This window comes from Jaculus jaculus, chromosome 8, assembly GCF_020740685.1.
Source record: "Jaculus jaculus isolate mJacJac1 chromosome 8, mJacJac1.mat.Y.cur, whole genome shotgun sequence".
Lineage (NCBI taxonomy): Eukaryota > Metazoa > Chordata > Mammalia > Rodentia > Dipodidae > Jaculus > Jaculus jaculus.
The window spans coordinates 62,416,300-62,433,760 of NC_059109.1; the positions used below are offsets into that span (position 1 = coordinate 62,416,300).

The 17,461-nt window shown below is 38.8% G+C and overlaps 1 protein-coding gene across 5 annotated transcripts in view; it reads left to right on the forward strand.

The window, feature by feature from the left end:
- The window catches only part of Trpm7 (transient receptor potential cation channel subfamily M member 7), a 153,182-nt gene that overhangs the window by 31,906 nt on the left and 103,815 nt on the right, over nt 1–17,461 (forward strand). For all 5 annotated transcript variants that reach the window (XM_045157143.1, XM_004669724.2, XM_045157145.1 and 2 more), the window contains exons 2-5: nt 268–347; nt 7,989–8,027; nt 12,175–12,373; nt 15,463–15,676. In XM_045157143.1, the coding sequence (XP_045013078.1) occupies nt 268–347; nt 7,989–8,027; nt 12,175–12,373; nt 15,463–15,676 (532 nt within the window). The remainder of the gene's footprint in view (nt 1–267; nt 348–7,988; nt 8,028–12,174; nt 12,374–15,462; nt 15,677–17,461) is intronic.

Consider the following 17,461-nt stretch of genomic DNA (forward strand, 5'->3'; position numbering starts at 1 on the left):
CTAAGCCATCTCTCTAGCCCTCTAAGTCATCCTTTAAAATCTTTTGTTTGGGCTAGAGAGATGGCTCAGTGGATAAAGGCGCTTGCTTGTAAAGCCTGATGGCCTGAGTTCAGTTCTCCTATACTTAATGCAAAGCCAGATGCACAAAGTGGAACATGAATCTGGAGTTTGTCTGCAGTGGCAAGAGGTCCTGGTGTGCCCATTCTCTCCCTCCCTCCTTCTCTTTGCAAATAAATAAATAAAAATATTTTAAAACCTTTGTTTTAGTCCCAGAAATCCTGGATAGAAAGCACTTTGACCAAGAGGGAATGTGTATATATTATACCAAGTTCCAAAGACCCTCACAGGTAAGTATGCCATTTTTTTTAATCTTCTAGAAGTTTAGATATAAGCTTTGTTATTTACTTATTGTAAACAAATCATTAAATTATAGTTACTGTTTTGTAGTAGATGCTAATAATTTTTGAGAATAGGAAAAGAGATCTATAGCGAGATACCAATATCCTTGAGTTTTCAATAATGTTTGCAACCTAAAATCTCTTCCATAAAGTGTTTTCAAAGTAATGTCTTTAAACTCTAATTATGTTAAGTGTATTATAAGGGTAAGTAGTTAAGTCTTTCTCTTTCTTTTTCTCATCCTGAGAACTTAAAGATGTTTGTGTACCTACTTATTGGGTATCTACTGAATACCTAACATAGTTCATGTTAATGGAACCAATATGGACTTAATAGGTACTTCCTTTGCCCTCTTGGCTGGGAAATGTGCTACTATTGAGCTAGACTCCCAGCCCACATGTACTCTTTTGGTGTGCCAATATATAAGTATAGATGATACTTACTAGAAAACTGTCCTCAGAGAATATGGGTATCTCTGGTTGTCTTTTTGATATTTAAAATGGCTTTGAAAGCCAGACATGGTGGTTCATGCCAATAATCCTAACTAACTTGGGAGGCAGAGGTAGTAGGATCACTGTGAATTTTAGGCCAGAGTAAATTTCAGGTCAACCTGGGTTAGAGTGAGACCCTGTCTCAAAAATTAAAAATAATTGGCTTTGAAAGAAAAATAAAGCCTTAAAAGTAAAGGACTTAGGACTGGAGAGATGGCTTAGCAGTTAAGGCACTTGTCGGTGAAGCCAAAGGACCCAGGTTTGATTCCCCAGGACACATGTAAGCCAGATGCACAAGGTGGTAAATGCGTCTGGAGTTCGTTTGCAGTGGCTAAAAGCCCTGGCATACCCATTCTCTCTCTGTTTCTCTATCCCCCTCCTTTTATCTCTTTCTCAATAAAATCAAAATTTAAAAATTTAAAAAAGTAAAGGACTTGCAATTCAAGAAACTTTGTAAAATATTTTCTTTGTAAATATTTTTGCTAATTGATTCTCTCTTCTTTCTTTCTTTTTTTAAATTTTTCCTGAAGCCTAAAGGTAGAAAAGGCTGACAAAAACAAGTTAATGATACAGTTATTTCCTACCTTACCGAGTAATTCTTAGATCAAGCACTTAGAAACAAAAAAGGACAAGAGCATGTGTAAGATCATACCTGGGTCTTACCTTTTTCATTTGTCAAACTTTTGATCTCTGTCAGATTACCTTCTTTGTAACTTTTACTTCCAGTAGGTATGTAACTTCCTCCCTCTTCCTCTTCTACTCCCCCCCACCTTTATTTTGGTTAAGTCAGAGTTTTGCCATAACACCCTGGCTGGCTTCAAACTCATGGCAGTCCTCTTGCCTCAGCCCCCTGAGTGCTGGGATTACAGGTATGGGCCATTATACCTGGATAGATATTATGACTCATAAAAGTGGCTAATTAGATAATTTTTACAGTTACTGCTTTTCAGTTTTACCATCTTTTGCTTTTCTTAACCATAGAGAGTTCTGTGTAAACATTTGTTGAATATAATTTTCCAAAGCAAAGCCTTGGAAAATAAGCTCATCATCTGGTCTTAATATTTTAACAGTTTTTAAAATATCCTAATTTTGAGTGAATCTCTTATTTAAACACAAATACATTTTCATGGTTAAAATGTCTTATGACAAATTTTGAACTTTTTTTTTTAAAATTATTTATTTATTTATTTGAGAGCAACAGACACAGAGAGAAAGACAGAGGGAGAGAGAGAGAGAATGGGCGCGCCAGGGCTTCCAGCCTCTGCAAATGAACTCCAGACGCGTGCGCCCCCTTGTGCATCTGGCTAACGTGGGACCTGGGGAACCGAGCCTTGAACCGGGGTCCTTAGGCTTCACAGGCAAGCGCTTAACCGCTAAGCCATCTCTCCAGCCCAAATTTTGAACTTTTGAGAAGCAGAAAGTTGGCTTAAGTACTCAGCTTCAGTACATCGATAACTCACAGATAACATTTTGGTGAATTTATTTTGAATGTTTCCTCAGTTTATAGCTTTTTATTTTAGAATACATTCTTTCTATGTGTGATATGTTTCAGCTTTTAAAAAACAATGTTGGGCTGGAGAGATGGCTTAGCAGTTAAGGCATTTGCCTATGAAGCCTAAGGACCCAGGTTCAATTCCCCAGAACCCACGTAAGCCAGATGTACATGGTGGTGCATGTTTCTGGAGTTCATTTGCAATGGGTAGAGGCCCTGGTGTACCCATTCTCTCTTTTTCTCCTTGCCCTTGTAATGAATAAATAAAAATAAAACATTTTTTAAATTCTATAATGAAAACATTTTTTCATGGTATACATATTTTGTAAAAATGGTAGTAAATATTCTATTAGTTTATGTATTACAATTTGTATACCTATTCTGACTAGTAGACATTTGAGTTGTTTTTAATTTTTAGCTTTCATGAATTAAATTGGACTCTTGGCTGGGACTACATCACCAGTGGTAGAGCACTTACCTGTCATGTGGAGGCTGTGGGTTTGATCCCCAGTATCACAAAACATAATGAAGATTTTTGTCAATAAAAAAAAATTGGGCTGGGTGTGGTGATGCATGCCTTTAATCCCAGCACTTGGGAGGCAAAGGTAGGATGATCACCATGAGTTTGAGGCCACCCTGAGACTACATAATGAATTCCAGGTCAGCCTGGGCTGGAGTGAGACCCTACCTTGAAAAACAAAAACTAAACACAAACAAAAAAATTGAAAGGGATATTCAAGATCTCTATCTTTTGTTTATGAAATACCAAATTATTCACAAAAGGATTGTGATGGGTAGTAAATAAGGTCTTCATTTGATACTGACTAAAGTTTCATATTCCGCTAGTTGTGTATGTGTCTTAGCTTTGTGTATATGTCTCTGTGTGTGTGTGGGGGGGTGTATGCACATGTGTGCGCAGATCTGTGTGCATCCTGTGCACATGTGTGAGAAGGCCAGAGGAGAAAGTTGGTTGTCTTTCTGTTATCACTCACTCATCTGTGTATTTCTTTTCTTGAGATGGGGTCAAAATCTTTCTCTCTCTTAACCTGACACTGTTGTTTTATCAGTACTCATCCAGCCTCCACCTTCTATGGAGTGGCATCCACACACCCAGGTTTTCTTTTCTGGGTGGGTTCTGGAGAACTGAATTTTTGAATTTGAAAGCCTTCAGCTGGAGAGAGTCTCATGCTTATGTATCAAACATTCTTAACCACTGAGCAGTCTCCCCAACCCTCAGAAGTTTTTGATGATAACTTTAATGTTTCTTCCAATTATTAGATTCTGTGCTTTTTTTTCTAACTTCTCTCCCCTAATGATAGGTTTTATCATGTCACCAGGTCACATGGCCAACAAGTCATACAAATGAGACTGTAACTTAGCGTTCCTTATTCAGTGTGCTAGTTCTAAGATGAGACACTATTTCCTTCCAGAGAAATTGTGATTGTGCTTTATATATTTATTTATTTATTTATTTTGAGAGAGAGAGAGAATGGGTGTGCCAGGGACTTTAGCTGCTGCAAATAAACTCCAGATGTATATGCCCACTTGTACACATGTGCAATGTTGCACATTTGCATTAATGTGCATCTGGCTTATGTGAGACCTGGAGATTTGAACATGATTCTTAGGTTTCACAGGCGAGCACCTTAACTGCTAAGCCGTCTCTCCAGCCCTTTTTAAATTATTTATTTATTTTGTGAGAGAAGTTATTTTTCTTTTTTTAAAAACCGAATTACATTACCAGTAAGGAGATTTATTTTCTGTAAACTTGGTCATCTTTGCCATAGAAATAATATAAACAGTCACCAGGTGTTAAACTGTTTCAGCTAGAACCACCCATATGTGACATAAGTACACTAATACAGTCAACTGGACATTTCTGCCCAGACTAGTAGGATTTCTTTTGAATTAGTTTTGGGTTTTTGTTGTTGTTGTTCACTTATTTTTTTATTTTTTAAGGTAGGGTCTCATTGCAGGCCAGACTGACTTGTAACTCAGTGTGTACCCCAGGCTGGCCTTGAACTCACAGGCTTTTTCTACCTTAGGCTCTTGAGTGCTGGGATTATGACACAATGTGATACTGTGTCTGGCATGGATTTTTTAAATTAATTTTATTTAAGTATTATTCCATGCACCTGGTCCAAAATTTACATGGCACCAAATATTAATAGTAAAATTCTCCTTTAGCTATAAATTATTCATAAATATTCAGATATTATACACTTATTGAAATATGTTCTAGAAATAGTCTTTGCACATTCAAAAAGTTTGTGGATATATCTTCTCCACCTTTAAAATGCATACTGTTTAACTCATTGTGTTTGTTACTTATCTTGGACATCAGTATTTTATTCTTTTTAAAAAATATTTTTATTTGCAAAGAGAGAAAGAGGGAGGGAGGGAAGAAGGAAGGAAGTGGGCATGCCAAGGCCTTTTGCCACTGCAAACAGACTCCGGAGGCATGTGCTACTTTGTGCATCTGGCTTTATGTGGGTACTGGGACATTAAACCTGGGCCGTCAGGCTTTTACTAGCAAGCACCTTTAACTGCTGAGCCATCTCTCCATCACCCCCCTTTATTCTTTTTGGGGTATGTGTTTATATAGTATGGGTATGGTATATGCATGTGTATGTGCAAATGTATTTGCTGTGTGTGTGTTGCTCATTCATATATTTTCCTTGAGGTGGGGTCTCTTTCAATCCAGAGCTGCTGTTGGTCACTGAGCCCTAATGATTTTTCCCATCCCCACCATCACTATTCTTCCTGCCCCTAAGGACTGGGGTTACAGACATGTGTGTTCATGCGCAGCTTTTTACATGGGTTTTGGGAGTCAACGCAATGGTTTCCAGTCCGAGAGGCCCTTGTGCTTAAGCAGCAAGTGCTCTTAACCTCTGAGTCATCTCCCCAGATTCCCTGCCCCTATCCTTTTTTTCTTTTTTAGTTTTTCGAGGTAAGGTCTCACTCTAGCTTAGTCTGGCCTGGCATTCACTGTGTAGTTTCAAGGTGGCCTTGAACTCATGGCGATCGTCTTACCTCTGCTTCCCAAGTGCTGGGTTTAAAGGTGTGCACCACCATACCTAGCTTCCTACCCATTTTTTTGAGGCAGGTTCTTACTCTAACCCAGGATGAATTGGAACTTAACTCTATAGCCCAGGCTGTCTTTGAATTCACAGAGATTTTCCTACCTCAGCCTCCTAAGTGCTGAGATTAAAGGCATGAGTCATCACACCTGGCTTGTTTATTTTTTGAGGCAGGGTCCTACTATGTTGCCCTGGCTAGCTTGGGGCTTGCTATGTAGACCAGGCTGGCCTCAAACTTGGAGCAGTCCTCATGGCTCCAAGTGTTAATATAGGTATGTGCCACCACACCTGGCTGAAAACTCTTTTTTTCAATAGTATGAGAATTGAACTCCATAGCCTTGCTCATGCTAGACAGTTAATCTATCACTGAGCTACATTCCTAGCATAACACTTTACCTTTTTTTTTTTTTTTTTTTTTTTGGTTTTTTTTTTTTTTTTTTTGGTTTTTCAAGTTAGGGCTTCACTCTAGCTCTGGCTGACCTGGAATTAACTCTGTATTCTCAGGGTGTCCTCGAATTCACGGCAATCCTCCTACCTCTGCCTCCCAAGTGCTGGGATTAAAGGCATGGTGCCACCACGCCCGGGTCATACATTTTAAAATCATACTTTTAAAAAATTGTTTTTTGTGTTTATGTACATGTTTGTGAGTTCCCACACATGTGGATGCATATGTCTATGGAAGCTAGAAGATAACCTCAAGTGTCAGGTGTTACTCAATTATACTGCCTCCCATTTGTTTTTGGTGTGTGTATGTGTATGTGGGAGGGTGTATGTTCATGTGGCTGTGTGTGCATGTGTGTCCACATGTATGTGGAGGCCAGGGTTTATCCTTGGGGTGTTTTTCTTCAGGAGTTGTCTACTGTTTTTAAGACAGGGTCTCTTATTGGCATAGAACTCTCCTGATAGGCTAAACTGGCTCACCCCAGGCCTGGGATTACAATTATTATTATTTTTTGTTTCCAAGCAGGGAGATGCAGATAGAGAATGTGTGTGTGTGTGTGTGTGTGTGTTTGTGGGGGGGCGGTCATGGGCATGCTAGGGCCTATAACCACTGCAAATGAATTGCAGGTTAATGTACCATTTTATGCATCTGGTTTATGTGGGTACTGGGAATTGAACCCAGGTCATTAGATTTAGAAGGGAGTGCCTTATTAACAGGTGAGCCATCTCTCCAACCAGAGATTAACATTTTTTAAATGTGGGTTCTGGGGTTTGAATTCGAACTCTTATGCTTGAGGGTTGAGTACTTTACTGACAGCTGTCTCTGCAGCCTCCGCCCACCATTTTGGAGACTAGGGTATCTAACTGGTCTGGAGCGCATCAATTAGACTGTACTGGCTGGCTAGCAAGCCTGAAGGGGCCACCTGTCTCAGCCTCCCCAAGACCAGGATTACAAGCACATGGCACCACACCTGGCATTTTATGTGTGTTCTTGGAAGAAAACACAACAAGCACTTTACTGACTGATGTATCCCCCAGCCCTATCCCATAACTTTTAAAAATACTTTTTGGTTTTTAGAACTGGGGATTGAAGTCATGGTTTTGTGCATGCTAGACAAGTGTTCTACCACTAAGCCCATCCCCAGCCCATACTATGAGAACTGTAACATGAGTTTGAGTAGTTCATATTTTTTATTTCGACACATATTGTCAAATTGCCCTCGATAGAGACATCCTTGTATAATCTGCCAGCATATAGATTTTCTCTATAATTTCACTAGGATATTTAAATATCATAAAAATTGATCCTAATCAAGTTGATGAGAGGAAATTATATATGCGAAACTAAACCTTTACATTTTTTTCTCAGCTTGACTTTCAGTTTTAGTAGTGACACATTTTTCTCCATGTATGAATATGTTTTATGAGATTAAATCTGTCTTTTCTGTTAAGCTTTTAGATCTTTTTATCAAAATTAATTGTATTTAAAGTATACAAATAGGGGCTTTGAGATTATAGCTCAGTAGTTCAGTTCCATAGCCACTCACATAAAGCAAGACTCAAAAAGTGATACAAGGGCTGGAGAGATGGCTTAGCACTTAAGCGCTTGCCTGTGAAGCCTAAGGACCCCGGTTTGAGGCTCGGTTCCCCAGGTCCCACGTTAGCCAAATGCACAAGGGGGTGCACGCGTCTGGAGTTCGTTTGCAGAGGCTGGAAGCCCTGGCGCGCCCATTCTCTCTCTCTCCCTCTATCTGTCTTTCTCTCTATGTCTGTTGCTCTCAAATAAATAAAAAATTTTTTTAAAAAAGTGGTACAAGTACCTGGTATCCCCTTTGCAGTGGCATAAAGGTCCTGGCAACCCCTGTCCCCATCTCCTCCCCACCTCTTTAACACACACATACACACAAAAGTTTTAGAAAAACATAAAGCGTGAGAAAAAGGTTGATACAAGGTGCATATGATTTATACTATGCATTAAGAATTAAATATGTAGTTTCTTGGCATTCCATACTTTTATATGGATTTTATATAGTTTATTTTCAATTTTTTCTCCTTTGGAGTAATAATGTACTCTTCTGTGTTTTATAGATGCCTTCCAGGATGTCAGATTTGTCAGCAACTTGTCAGGTAAGTTTTTTTTTTTTAAAGGCAAGTTTAATATAATTATATTGTACAAAATTTGAAAAATAAAACTAATAAGATAAAAACATTATGTTGTTTGAAACTCAAAACTACCACTGACAAAAATCTGTTTAAGGGGGAAGTGTTTATTTCAGCTCATAGTTTGTGATTACAGTCCACTATAGGAGGAAAGGCATGGATGCAAGAGCTGGTTACCTTCAGTCTACAGTGAGTAAGTAAAGCAGAGAGATAAATGCTGATGCTCAGCCAGCTGTCTTTCTTCCTTTTACAGTCCAAGACCCAGGTGTGGTGGCATGGTGCTACCCACAGTAAAGTGGATCTTCCCACCTCAGTTAACCTAATCAAGATAATGTCTCATAAGCAGAGGCTAACCTAATTTAGGTTAATCCTTACAAGTGATTCTAAGTTGACAATAGTGAGCTGCATAAAGAGTGAAGGAAAGAATATACAGAACATGTCTGGGAAGGTTTGACAGTTAAAGACATCATGGTTCTACTTAGGAAATTTACAGGATTTAGGCTATAAGGTACAGTTGGACATATCTGAGCCTGGAGAAATACATAGAGGCTAACACATTTAAGTTCATGCATACTATGCCACATACTTTTTATTTCATGTAAATAGAGTATTATATTGTAAGGTACTAGACTTTCCCTCTCCTCCAAAGAACAATTGATGTTTTGAGAAGATTGAATTAGAAAAAACTATTTTGGAGTGATTATGATTAAAAAAAGAAATGAGAATCCGAATCAAGGTAATAGCAAAGCAGACAGGTGTTTCAGCTTATCACTTGAATGCCAGCACTAGGGAGGCTGCAGGAGGAGGATCACAATGAGGTCCAGCTCAGCCTGGTTACAGTGAAACCCTGCCTTAAAAAATAAATAAAAGAGACCCTTCCTCAAAGAAACAGAACAACAACAAATAGATAGTACAGTGGTGGTGGGCTGGAGGTATGGCTTAGTGGTTAAAGCGTTTGCCTGCAAAGCCAAAAGACCCTGGTTTGATTCCCCAGGACCCATGTTAGCCAGATGCACAAGGGGTCGCATGTGTCTGGAGTTCATTTGCTATGTCTGGAGGCCCTGGCACGCCCATTCTCTCTTTTTTTTTTTTTTGCTCTCTTTCTCCTTCAAATAAATAAATAAAAATATTTTTTAAAAAGATAGTACAAGCCGGGCGTAATGGTGCACGCCTTTAATCCCAGCACTTGGAAGGCAGAGGTAGGAGGATCGCCGTGAGTTCAAGGCCATCCTGAGACTACAGAGTTAATTCCAGGTCAGCCTGGACCAGAGTGAGACCCTACCTCGAAAAACAAAAAAAAAAATAAAAAAAGATAGTACAATGTTGTTATGTGTAGATATATTTAAAATGATTAATGAGGTAAATGCACTGAGGTCTGTGAGCACAAGAGAAAGGCAGGACTATCAAGAGTTACACTTAAATTTCCTATTTAGGTAACTGATAAAGTGCAAATACTGTTAAGGCTTGGTAAAGAAATATCAGGAATAGGAAAATGTCTCTGATTGGTAGGCTAGAAACAAAAGTGTTACAAATGAGTCTATTTTAGATATATCAAGGTGCTTTTCAAGCAACTAAATGAAGGAAAACAGATTAAACTGACTGCCTAGCCCCAAACTGACTATCTTAAGTCATATTCATTGTTTCTTACAGATAGGAAGTTATATTTAGTATCTCTTCTCAGGTCTAAGAGCCATTGTTAGCATTTTATTAAGTATGGGTACAATGGAAGTGAATTTTCTGTTTATCAGAAAGTACTCTATTTAAAGGATACGTTTATGGATTATACAATTTTGAGTCTAGGCTTTTTTTTTACTGTGGAACTTAAAAGAATGTCCTCATTTTATCTTCTGACTCGTGTTTCTCATGACAGGCAACTGTCATTAGTATAGTTGTATAGCTGTTTCCTTGTGTGTGATGAGGCTTTTTTTTTCTTCTTCCTGAGGTAATGTCTCCCTTGGGCCCAGGCTGACCTGGAATTCACTATGTAGTCTCAGGGTAGCCTCAATTCAACAGGGATCTTCCTACCTTTGCCTCCCAAATACTGGGATTAAAGTTATATGCCACCACTCCCGGCTTAGGTTTCATTTTCTTTTATCTTTTTCTTGGGGTTGTAGAGATGGCCTAGTGGATAAAGTGCTTGCCACACAAGTTTGGCAACATAAGTTCATATCCCCAGAACCCACATAAATTCAGATTCATTAGCACAAGCACCTGTAATCAACAGCACTCCTATGGCAGGATGGGAGATGGAGGCATGAGAATCCTTGGAAGCTTGTGGGCTGGCTAACATGGCATGTGCAGCAGTGAACAAGAGTCCCTTTCTCAAACCAGTTGGAAGATGAAGGCTTACACCCAAGTTTGTCCTCTGACCTCTACATGCTCACACATTGTGTGAATGCCTGCACATACACACAGGTTAAAAATAAAAAGCTTTTCTTGGGGCTGGAGAGATGGCTTAGCAGTTAAGCACCTGCCTGTGGAGCCTAAGGACCCCGGTTCGAGGCTCGATTCCCCAGGACCCACATTAGCCAGATGCACAAGGGGGCGCATGCGTCTGGAGATCGTTTGCAGTGGCTGGAAGCCCTGGTGCGCCCATTCTCTCTCTCTCTCTCTCTCTCTCTCTCTCTCTCTCTCTCTCTCTCTCTCCTCTCTCTCTCTCTGTCACTCTCAAATAAATAAATAAACAAAAAAATTTAAAAAAAAAAAAGCTTTTCTTGAACTTTAGTTTTCAATAGCATGTCCATAATTTGCCTAAGAGTATTCTTTTTGTACTTGCATTTGCATAAATACCTTTCCTTTAATTCAACATTTTACTTAATTGGGAATGTTTCAGCCATTGTTCTTAAAATATTTTCTTACTCCATTTTATTTTTCTCCTTTGTTTGTACTTGCTTATGGGAAATTTTTAAATAGCTTTCTTTGTTTTTATTTTGCTTTGAGACAAGGTCTCCCTACTCAGCCTAGGCTAGTCTCAACTCACAATCTTCCTGCCCATGGCCAACATTCTTGGCTGTCTTCATGCCTGGGAACATGTTTTAATATTTTTATTTATTTGTGAGAAGGTTAGAGAGAGAGAGGATGGGAGACTGGGTGGGCCAGGGCCTCTTGCCATTGCAAATAGACTCTCAATGCATGTGTCGCTTTGTGTGCATCCTGCTGTACGTTGGTCCTAGGGAATTGAACCCAGGCTTTGCAAGCATGTGTCTTTAACTGTTTAGTCATCTCCCCAGCCGTGTCTTGGAACTTTTAATGAATGCTGTACACCATGAATTTTAATTTTTGAAGTGCTTGTTTTTGTTGTATTCTATTAGAGTTTTGGACTTATTTTAAGAGTTAGGTGAATTTGGTTCACTTTTCAGCTATTGCTCTTTTTTAAATTCTTGTTTATCTTTCCCATTTTTGACATTTTCATACATGTATATGATATTTTGATCTTATTCCCCCCAATTACCATCGTTTATCCTATTACTCCTTCCCATTAACACCCTCATATTCTCCATTAATACTCATCTTTTATACCTTTTAAAAAACCCATTAAATGAAATTAGGGTTGCTTTCCTGATCATAGTGGAAGCTTATTTATTGTGGAATGAGCAATTTATCAGTGGTTACATCTCTGATGAACCTGTCTTCCCCCTCTCCCAACATCCATTAGCTACTGTGGGAAGTCTGGGATCTCATGTATCCTTCCCCCATTCAATGTTGATATGTTGACAAGCAGACTTTTTTGCGTGAAACCACAGCTTCTGTAAGTTCATGGGATTAATGACCACGTCTTATGCAAAAGAGAATTTTTCACAACCCTCTTCCAATTTTCCTGCTCTTACGTTCTTTGGACCCCATCTTGTGCAAGGTTCCTAATTCAGTTTTACATTGACACTTGATGTTTTTTTTTTTTTCTTGTTTTTTTTTTTTGGTTTTTCAAGGTAGGGTCTCACCCTGGCTCAGGCTGACTGGAATTCACTATGTAGTCTCAGGGTGGCCTCGAACTCACGGCGATCCTCCTACCTCTGCCTCCCGAGTGCTGGGATTAAAGGCGTGTGCCACCACGCCCGGCGACATTTATTTTTTTTTAACAAGTCTCTATAATCTTGGATTTTTTTTTTCCCTTTAGGTGTTTCTGTGGTCGCTTGGTCAAGCAGCATGCTTGCTTTACTGCAAGTCTTGCCATGAAATACTCAGATGTGAAATTGGGTGACCATTTTAATCAGGCAGTAGAAGAATGGTCTGTGGAAAAGCATACAGAGCAGAGCCCAACAGATGCTTACGGAGTCATCAATTTTCAAGGAGGTTCTCATTCCTACAGAGCTAAGGTATGTCATTTATTTGATGTATTTTGTTAGATTAATCTTGTAATGTGAAATAAGCATTAATTATCTCACAATTTATGTTGTACAGTAACAGGAAGTCTCTTTATCATTACGATGCAAATTAAAGTTTTTTGTGTGGACTGATACATAAATGTAGAATCATTGCATCTTTTTGGTGGTTTGAGTCCTTTATCGTGCAATACATTTATTTCTTGTCCTTATTGACAGATTTTGCTTTTATTGAAAGAAGAGCTAAAGCTTCTTTCCCCTTTTCCCTTTTAACCTTTTAAAAAGGTAAAAGTATTTTTTTTGTACATAATGATGTGTCTGTAGTCCCAGCTACTTGGGGAGGCTAAAGTAGAAGGATTGCTTGAGCTCACTTTTCAGTTCAACCTAAGCAAGAGAGGAGCACGGTATCAAAAAAAAGGTGGGGGGGTCACTGGATAGATGGCTTAGCAGTTAAGGCACTTGCCTGTGAAGCCAAAGGACCCAGGTTTGATTCCCTAGAACCCACATGAGCCAGATGCACAAGCTAGCGCGTGCGTCTGGAGTTTGTTTGCAGTGGCTAAAGGCCCTGCTGTGCCCATTTTCTCTATCTGCCCTCCCCCCACCCCGTCAAATAAATAAAAATTAAAAACAAAATCAGGCTAGGGAGATGGCTCAGCATTTAAAGTGCTTGCCTGCAGAGCCCAGCAACTCAGGTTCGATTCTGCAATACCCAAGTAAAGCAAAATGAACAAAGTGGCGCATATATGTGTGTGTGTGTAAAATTTCTCTTGTCACATGTGCATTTCTTGGCAGGAATTTTAATTCTTTTGTGTGTTAAAACTCTACAACATTATCATTAGTCATTTACTTTGAGACATTAATATTTACATTGCTCTGCCTCCTCTCTGTCTAGGAGAAACAAATGCCACATTGCATGCTCATTCTTTCCAAGTTGTCTTATTGCCTTGGACTTAGTCTCACAAGTTTTCACTGCTTTTATAGCTCTTTGATGCCTTAAAGCAGATGTTATTTATCTAACTTCTTTCTAGTTTCTGTAGTTCCCAGCAACAGTAACTGTTTAGAACAACCTCATCCATCATTGCTGGGTATAGAGCTCCTCATTTCTACATAACTTAAGTTTTATTTTTCCTTAAAACAAAAAAAAACTTAGTCTGTTTTCTAAACATATGTATCCAAGTATAATGATGAATTAAAGAAAATGAATTCAGAAGGACAGAATAGAACAAATTGAAGAGAATATTCTCTGTTTGGTAAAATTCTGATATTTTATCTTCATTTGTATATATGTTAGCAGATTTTTTCAATTGTGTTTCATATCTATAAATGGACAGAGAATTCATTTTGCAAAGATACTTTGTTGTGTTTAAAAATTGTATCACTGGAAGTAAATGAAATAGAAAAAAATTTTGAGAATAATTAAAGTTGCTCACATTAACACAGGTGCCAGTAATATTGAGTCAAGCATACAAATAAGTGATTTGTTTTGTTTTGTTTGTTTTTTCGAGGTAGGGTCTCTGTCACCCAGGTTGTCCTGGAATTCACTATGTAGTCTTGGGGGGACTTGAAACTCATGGTGATCCTCCTACCTCTGCCTCTCTAGGTGCTGGGATTAAAAGGCATGTACTGCCACGCCTGGCTCAAGTAGGTGTTTTGTCATTTAAGGTAATTTTTTTCAGGAAGCTACATTTTTGGTTTTTCAAGGTTTTTCTCTAGCCCAGGCTGACCTGGAATTCACTATGTAGTCTCAGGGTGGCTTTCTTGAACTCAAGCCACTCCTACCTTGGCTCCCAAGTACTGGGATTAAAGGTGTGTGACACCATTCACAGCAAATTTTTCTTCTAAAGTTTCTCTGATAGTATAAATGAGAGCTACTGAGGTAAATCTTATCTGTTGATTTTGTAATAATAGAACATTCATTGGTCCCAAACTGAGATGAGTGAATGAAGTCTCATATTTACAAAACCTTTAATTTTTTTCTTCTTTTAACATTTTTTTAATTTATTTGTGTGTGTGTAAGAGTGAGAGAGGCAGCGCAAGAGACTGACTGAGATAATGGGCATACCAGGGCCTCTAGCCACTGCAAACAAACCAGATGCATGAGCCACCTTGTGCTTATGAGGATCCTGGGAAATCAAACCTGGGTCCTTAGGCTTCATAGGCAAGTGCCTTAACTGCTAAGCAATCTCTCAAACCACAATTTTTAATTATATTACCTAATTTATTTGGGGGAAAGAGAGAGAGAGAGAATAGATGCCCCAGGGTCTCCTGCCACTGCAAACTTCAGACTCATGCACAACTTTGTGTATCTGGCTTAATGGGGTTACTGGGGATTGAAACTGGGCTGTCAAGCTTTGCAAGCAAGCACCTTTAACTACTGAGCCATCTCTCCAGCCTTGATTTTAATTTTTTTCAAAATATTTTTTAATACATTATATTTATTTATTTATTTGAGAGAGGCAGAGTCAGAGAGAAGGAGAGGAAAGAGAATGGGTGCACCAGGGCATCCAGCCATTGCAAACAAACTCCAGACACATGTACCGTCTTGTGCACCTGGCTACATGGGTCCTGGGGAATCGAACCTAGGTCCTTTGGCTTTGCAGGCAAATGCCTTAACCACTAAGCCATCTCTCCAGCCCCCTCAAAATATTTTTAAAAGTTTATTTGCAAGCAGAGAGAGACAGAGAGAGAATGGGTACACCAGGCCTTCAGCTACTGCAAATCAATTCTGGGTATATGTGCTTCTTTGTTCATCTGGCTTTACGTGGGGAATCAAACCCAGGTCATTAGGCTTTGAAAGCAAGTACCTTTACCATTGAGCTATTTCTCCTGCCCAGAGTTTAATTTTTATAAGTTAGAGTACCAGTATTATATAGATCTCTCAGACTAGGTTTTTTTTTCTCCTAATTTTAAAGTCATTTATTGTTGTTTATGCCTAGGAATATAAATATGTTGAAAGTAGTCTATGAAGTCTGTTTTTACATGATCTAATTTAAGTATATTTTTAAAGTTAGAAAATGTTTCATTTTTAAACCCATGAATATAATCAGTTATTTTGAATTTTTAAGACATATATTTTGTTTCAGTATGTGAGACTATCATATGATACCAAACCTGAAATCATTCTACAACTTCTGCTTAAAGAATGGCAAATGGAATTACCCAAACTTGTTATTTCTGTACATGGAGGAATGCAGAAGTTTGAGCTTCATCCACGAATCAAACAGTTACTTGGAAAGGGTCTTATTAAAGCTGCAGTTACAACTGGAGCCTGGATTTTAACTGGAGGTGTAAACACAGGTAATGTGAATATTATACCAATTTTTATTTAATGTATCTGTAAATTTAAAATAATAGTTCCTACTACAAGAATATTTGGGGGTTGGAGAGATGGCATAGCAGTTAAGGCATTTGCCTGTAAGCCAAAGGATCTTGGTTTGTTTCCCTAGGACCCAAGTGAGCCAGATACACAGGGTGGCACATGTATCTGGTGTTTGTTTTCAGTGGCTAGAGGCCTGAGTGTGTCCATTCTCTCTCTCTGTCTCTCAAATAAATAAAATAATATATTTTTTTAAATAGTATATTTGGTTCTTCTGTTAATCTGCAGTTCCTAGTTTGGTTGTCATTTAGACTTTCAGAAATAATATACTTTAGAGCAAGAGATGGTGAAGTTAGCCTATGCCAATCTGGCCTAGTCCTTTTTCTTGTGAATTAAGATTATCTTGAACACAACCACACTCATTTGTCTCTAGCTATTTTTGTGCTGCTATAACAGAGGTGGGTAGTTGGGACAGAGATGGATAAATAAATGCTGTACAAAGACTAAACACTTACTGATTGGCTCTTTACAAAACTTTTTTTTATTCTAAGCAAGGCATTAATTCTTACCATTTTATGACTACTGGTAGGTTTGTGAAAGAATGCTAGTCTACTAACTTGGCAGTGGTAAATTGTGGTCTTCGAAAATTAATTTCAAATATACTACTCCTGTCATTCCAGGTCTCTTACATATATACATACATTTATTGATTTATTTAGGTACTTTCATATGTGTGTACAATATATGTTGACCCCCCCCCTTTACTTTCTTTTATCTTTCTCTTCCTGCTACCAGTACCCTTTGTTCCATTTAATCCACATCCTACCTTCATGCCTTTTTTTTTTTCCTAACCCACGAATTTACTTAGGGTTGCTTGCATGACCATGGTTAGGAGGTTATTTACTGGAGAGTAGGCAACCCATCAGTGGATGTAACACTGAAAAACACAACTCCCCTTCCAGCAGTCATCAGCTGCCACCAGCTGCTCTGGGAGGTATGAAGTCTCATGAACTTGGCTCCTATCCATGATGGAATATTGACAGTTTCAGGCTTGTTCAGGAGTCTATAGCTCTGTGAGTTAATGAGTGTAACAGCCATGACAGAAGACACTTTCACAGCACCGCCCCCCTCCCCCCTCCCCCCTCGCATTCCTCCTCCTGCTCTGAGATTCTTTCCATCCTCTTTCCCATGAGATTCCCTAAGCTTCCAAGGTGTTAGTTTAGATGTCATGTTTAGGGCCAAGCACACAGAAGTCAATTCTTGGCAGTTTTTAGCTATGCATCTCTAAATGAACTCATTCCACATCTTTTCTATAATATGTTGAATATAAGGTCTATATGCTAATTTTAATGTATGAAGCTAAATATATTTAGCTACCAAGCCATCTTCCAAAACCACTGGACATTTTTTTTCTCAATTTTTATTAACATTTTCCATGATTATAAGAAATATCCCATGATAATACCCTCCCTCTCCCCCCACTTTCCCCTTTGAAATTCCATTCTCCATCATATCCCTTCCCCATCTCAATCAGTCTCTTTTATTTTGATGTCATGATCTTTTCTTCCTCTTACAATGGTCTTGTATAGGTAGTGTCAGGCATGGTGAGGTCATGGATATGCAGGCCATTTTGTATCTGGAGGAACATGTTGTAAGGAGTCCTACCCTTCCTTTGGCTCTTAACATTCTTTCTGCCACTTCTTCCGCATTGGACCCTGAGCCTTGGAAGGTGTGATCGAGATGTTACTGAGTACTCCAGTCACTTC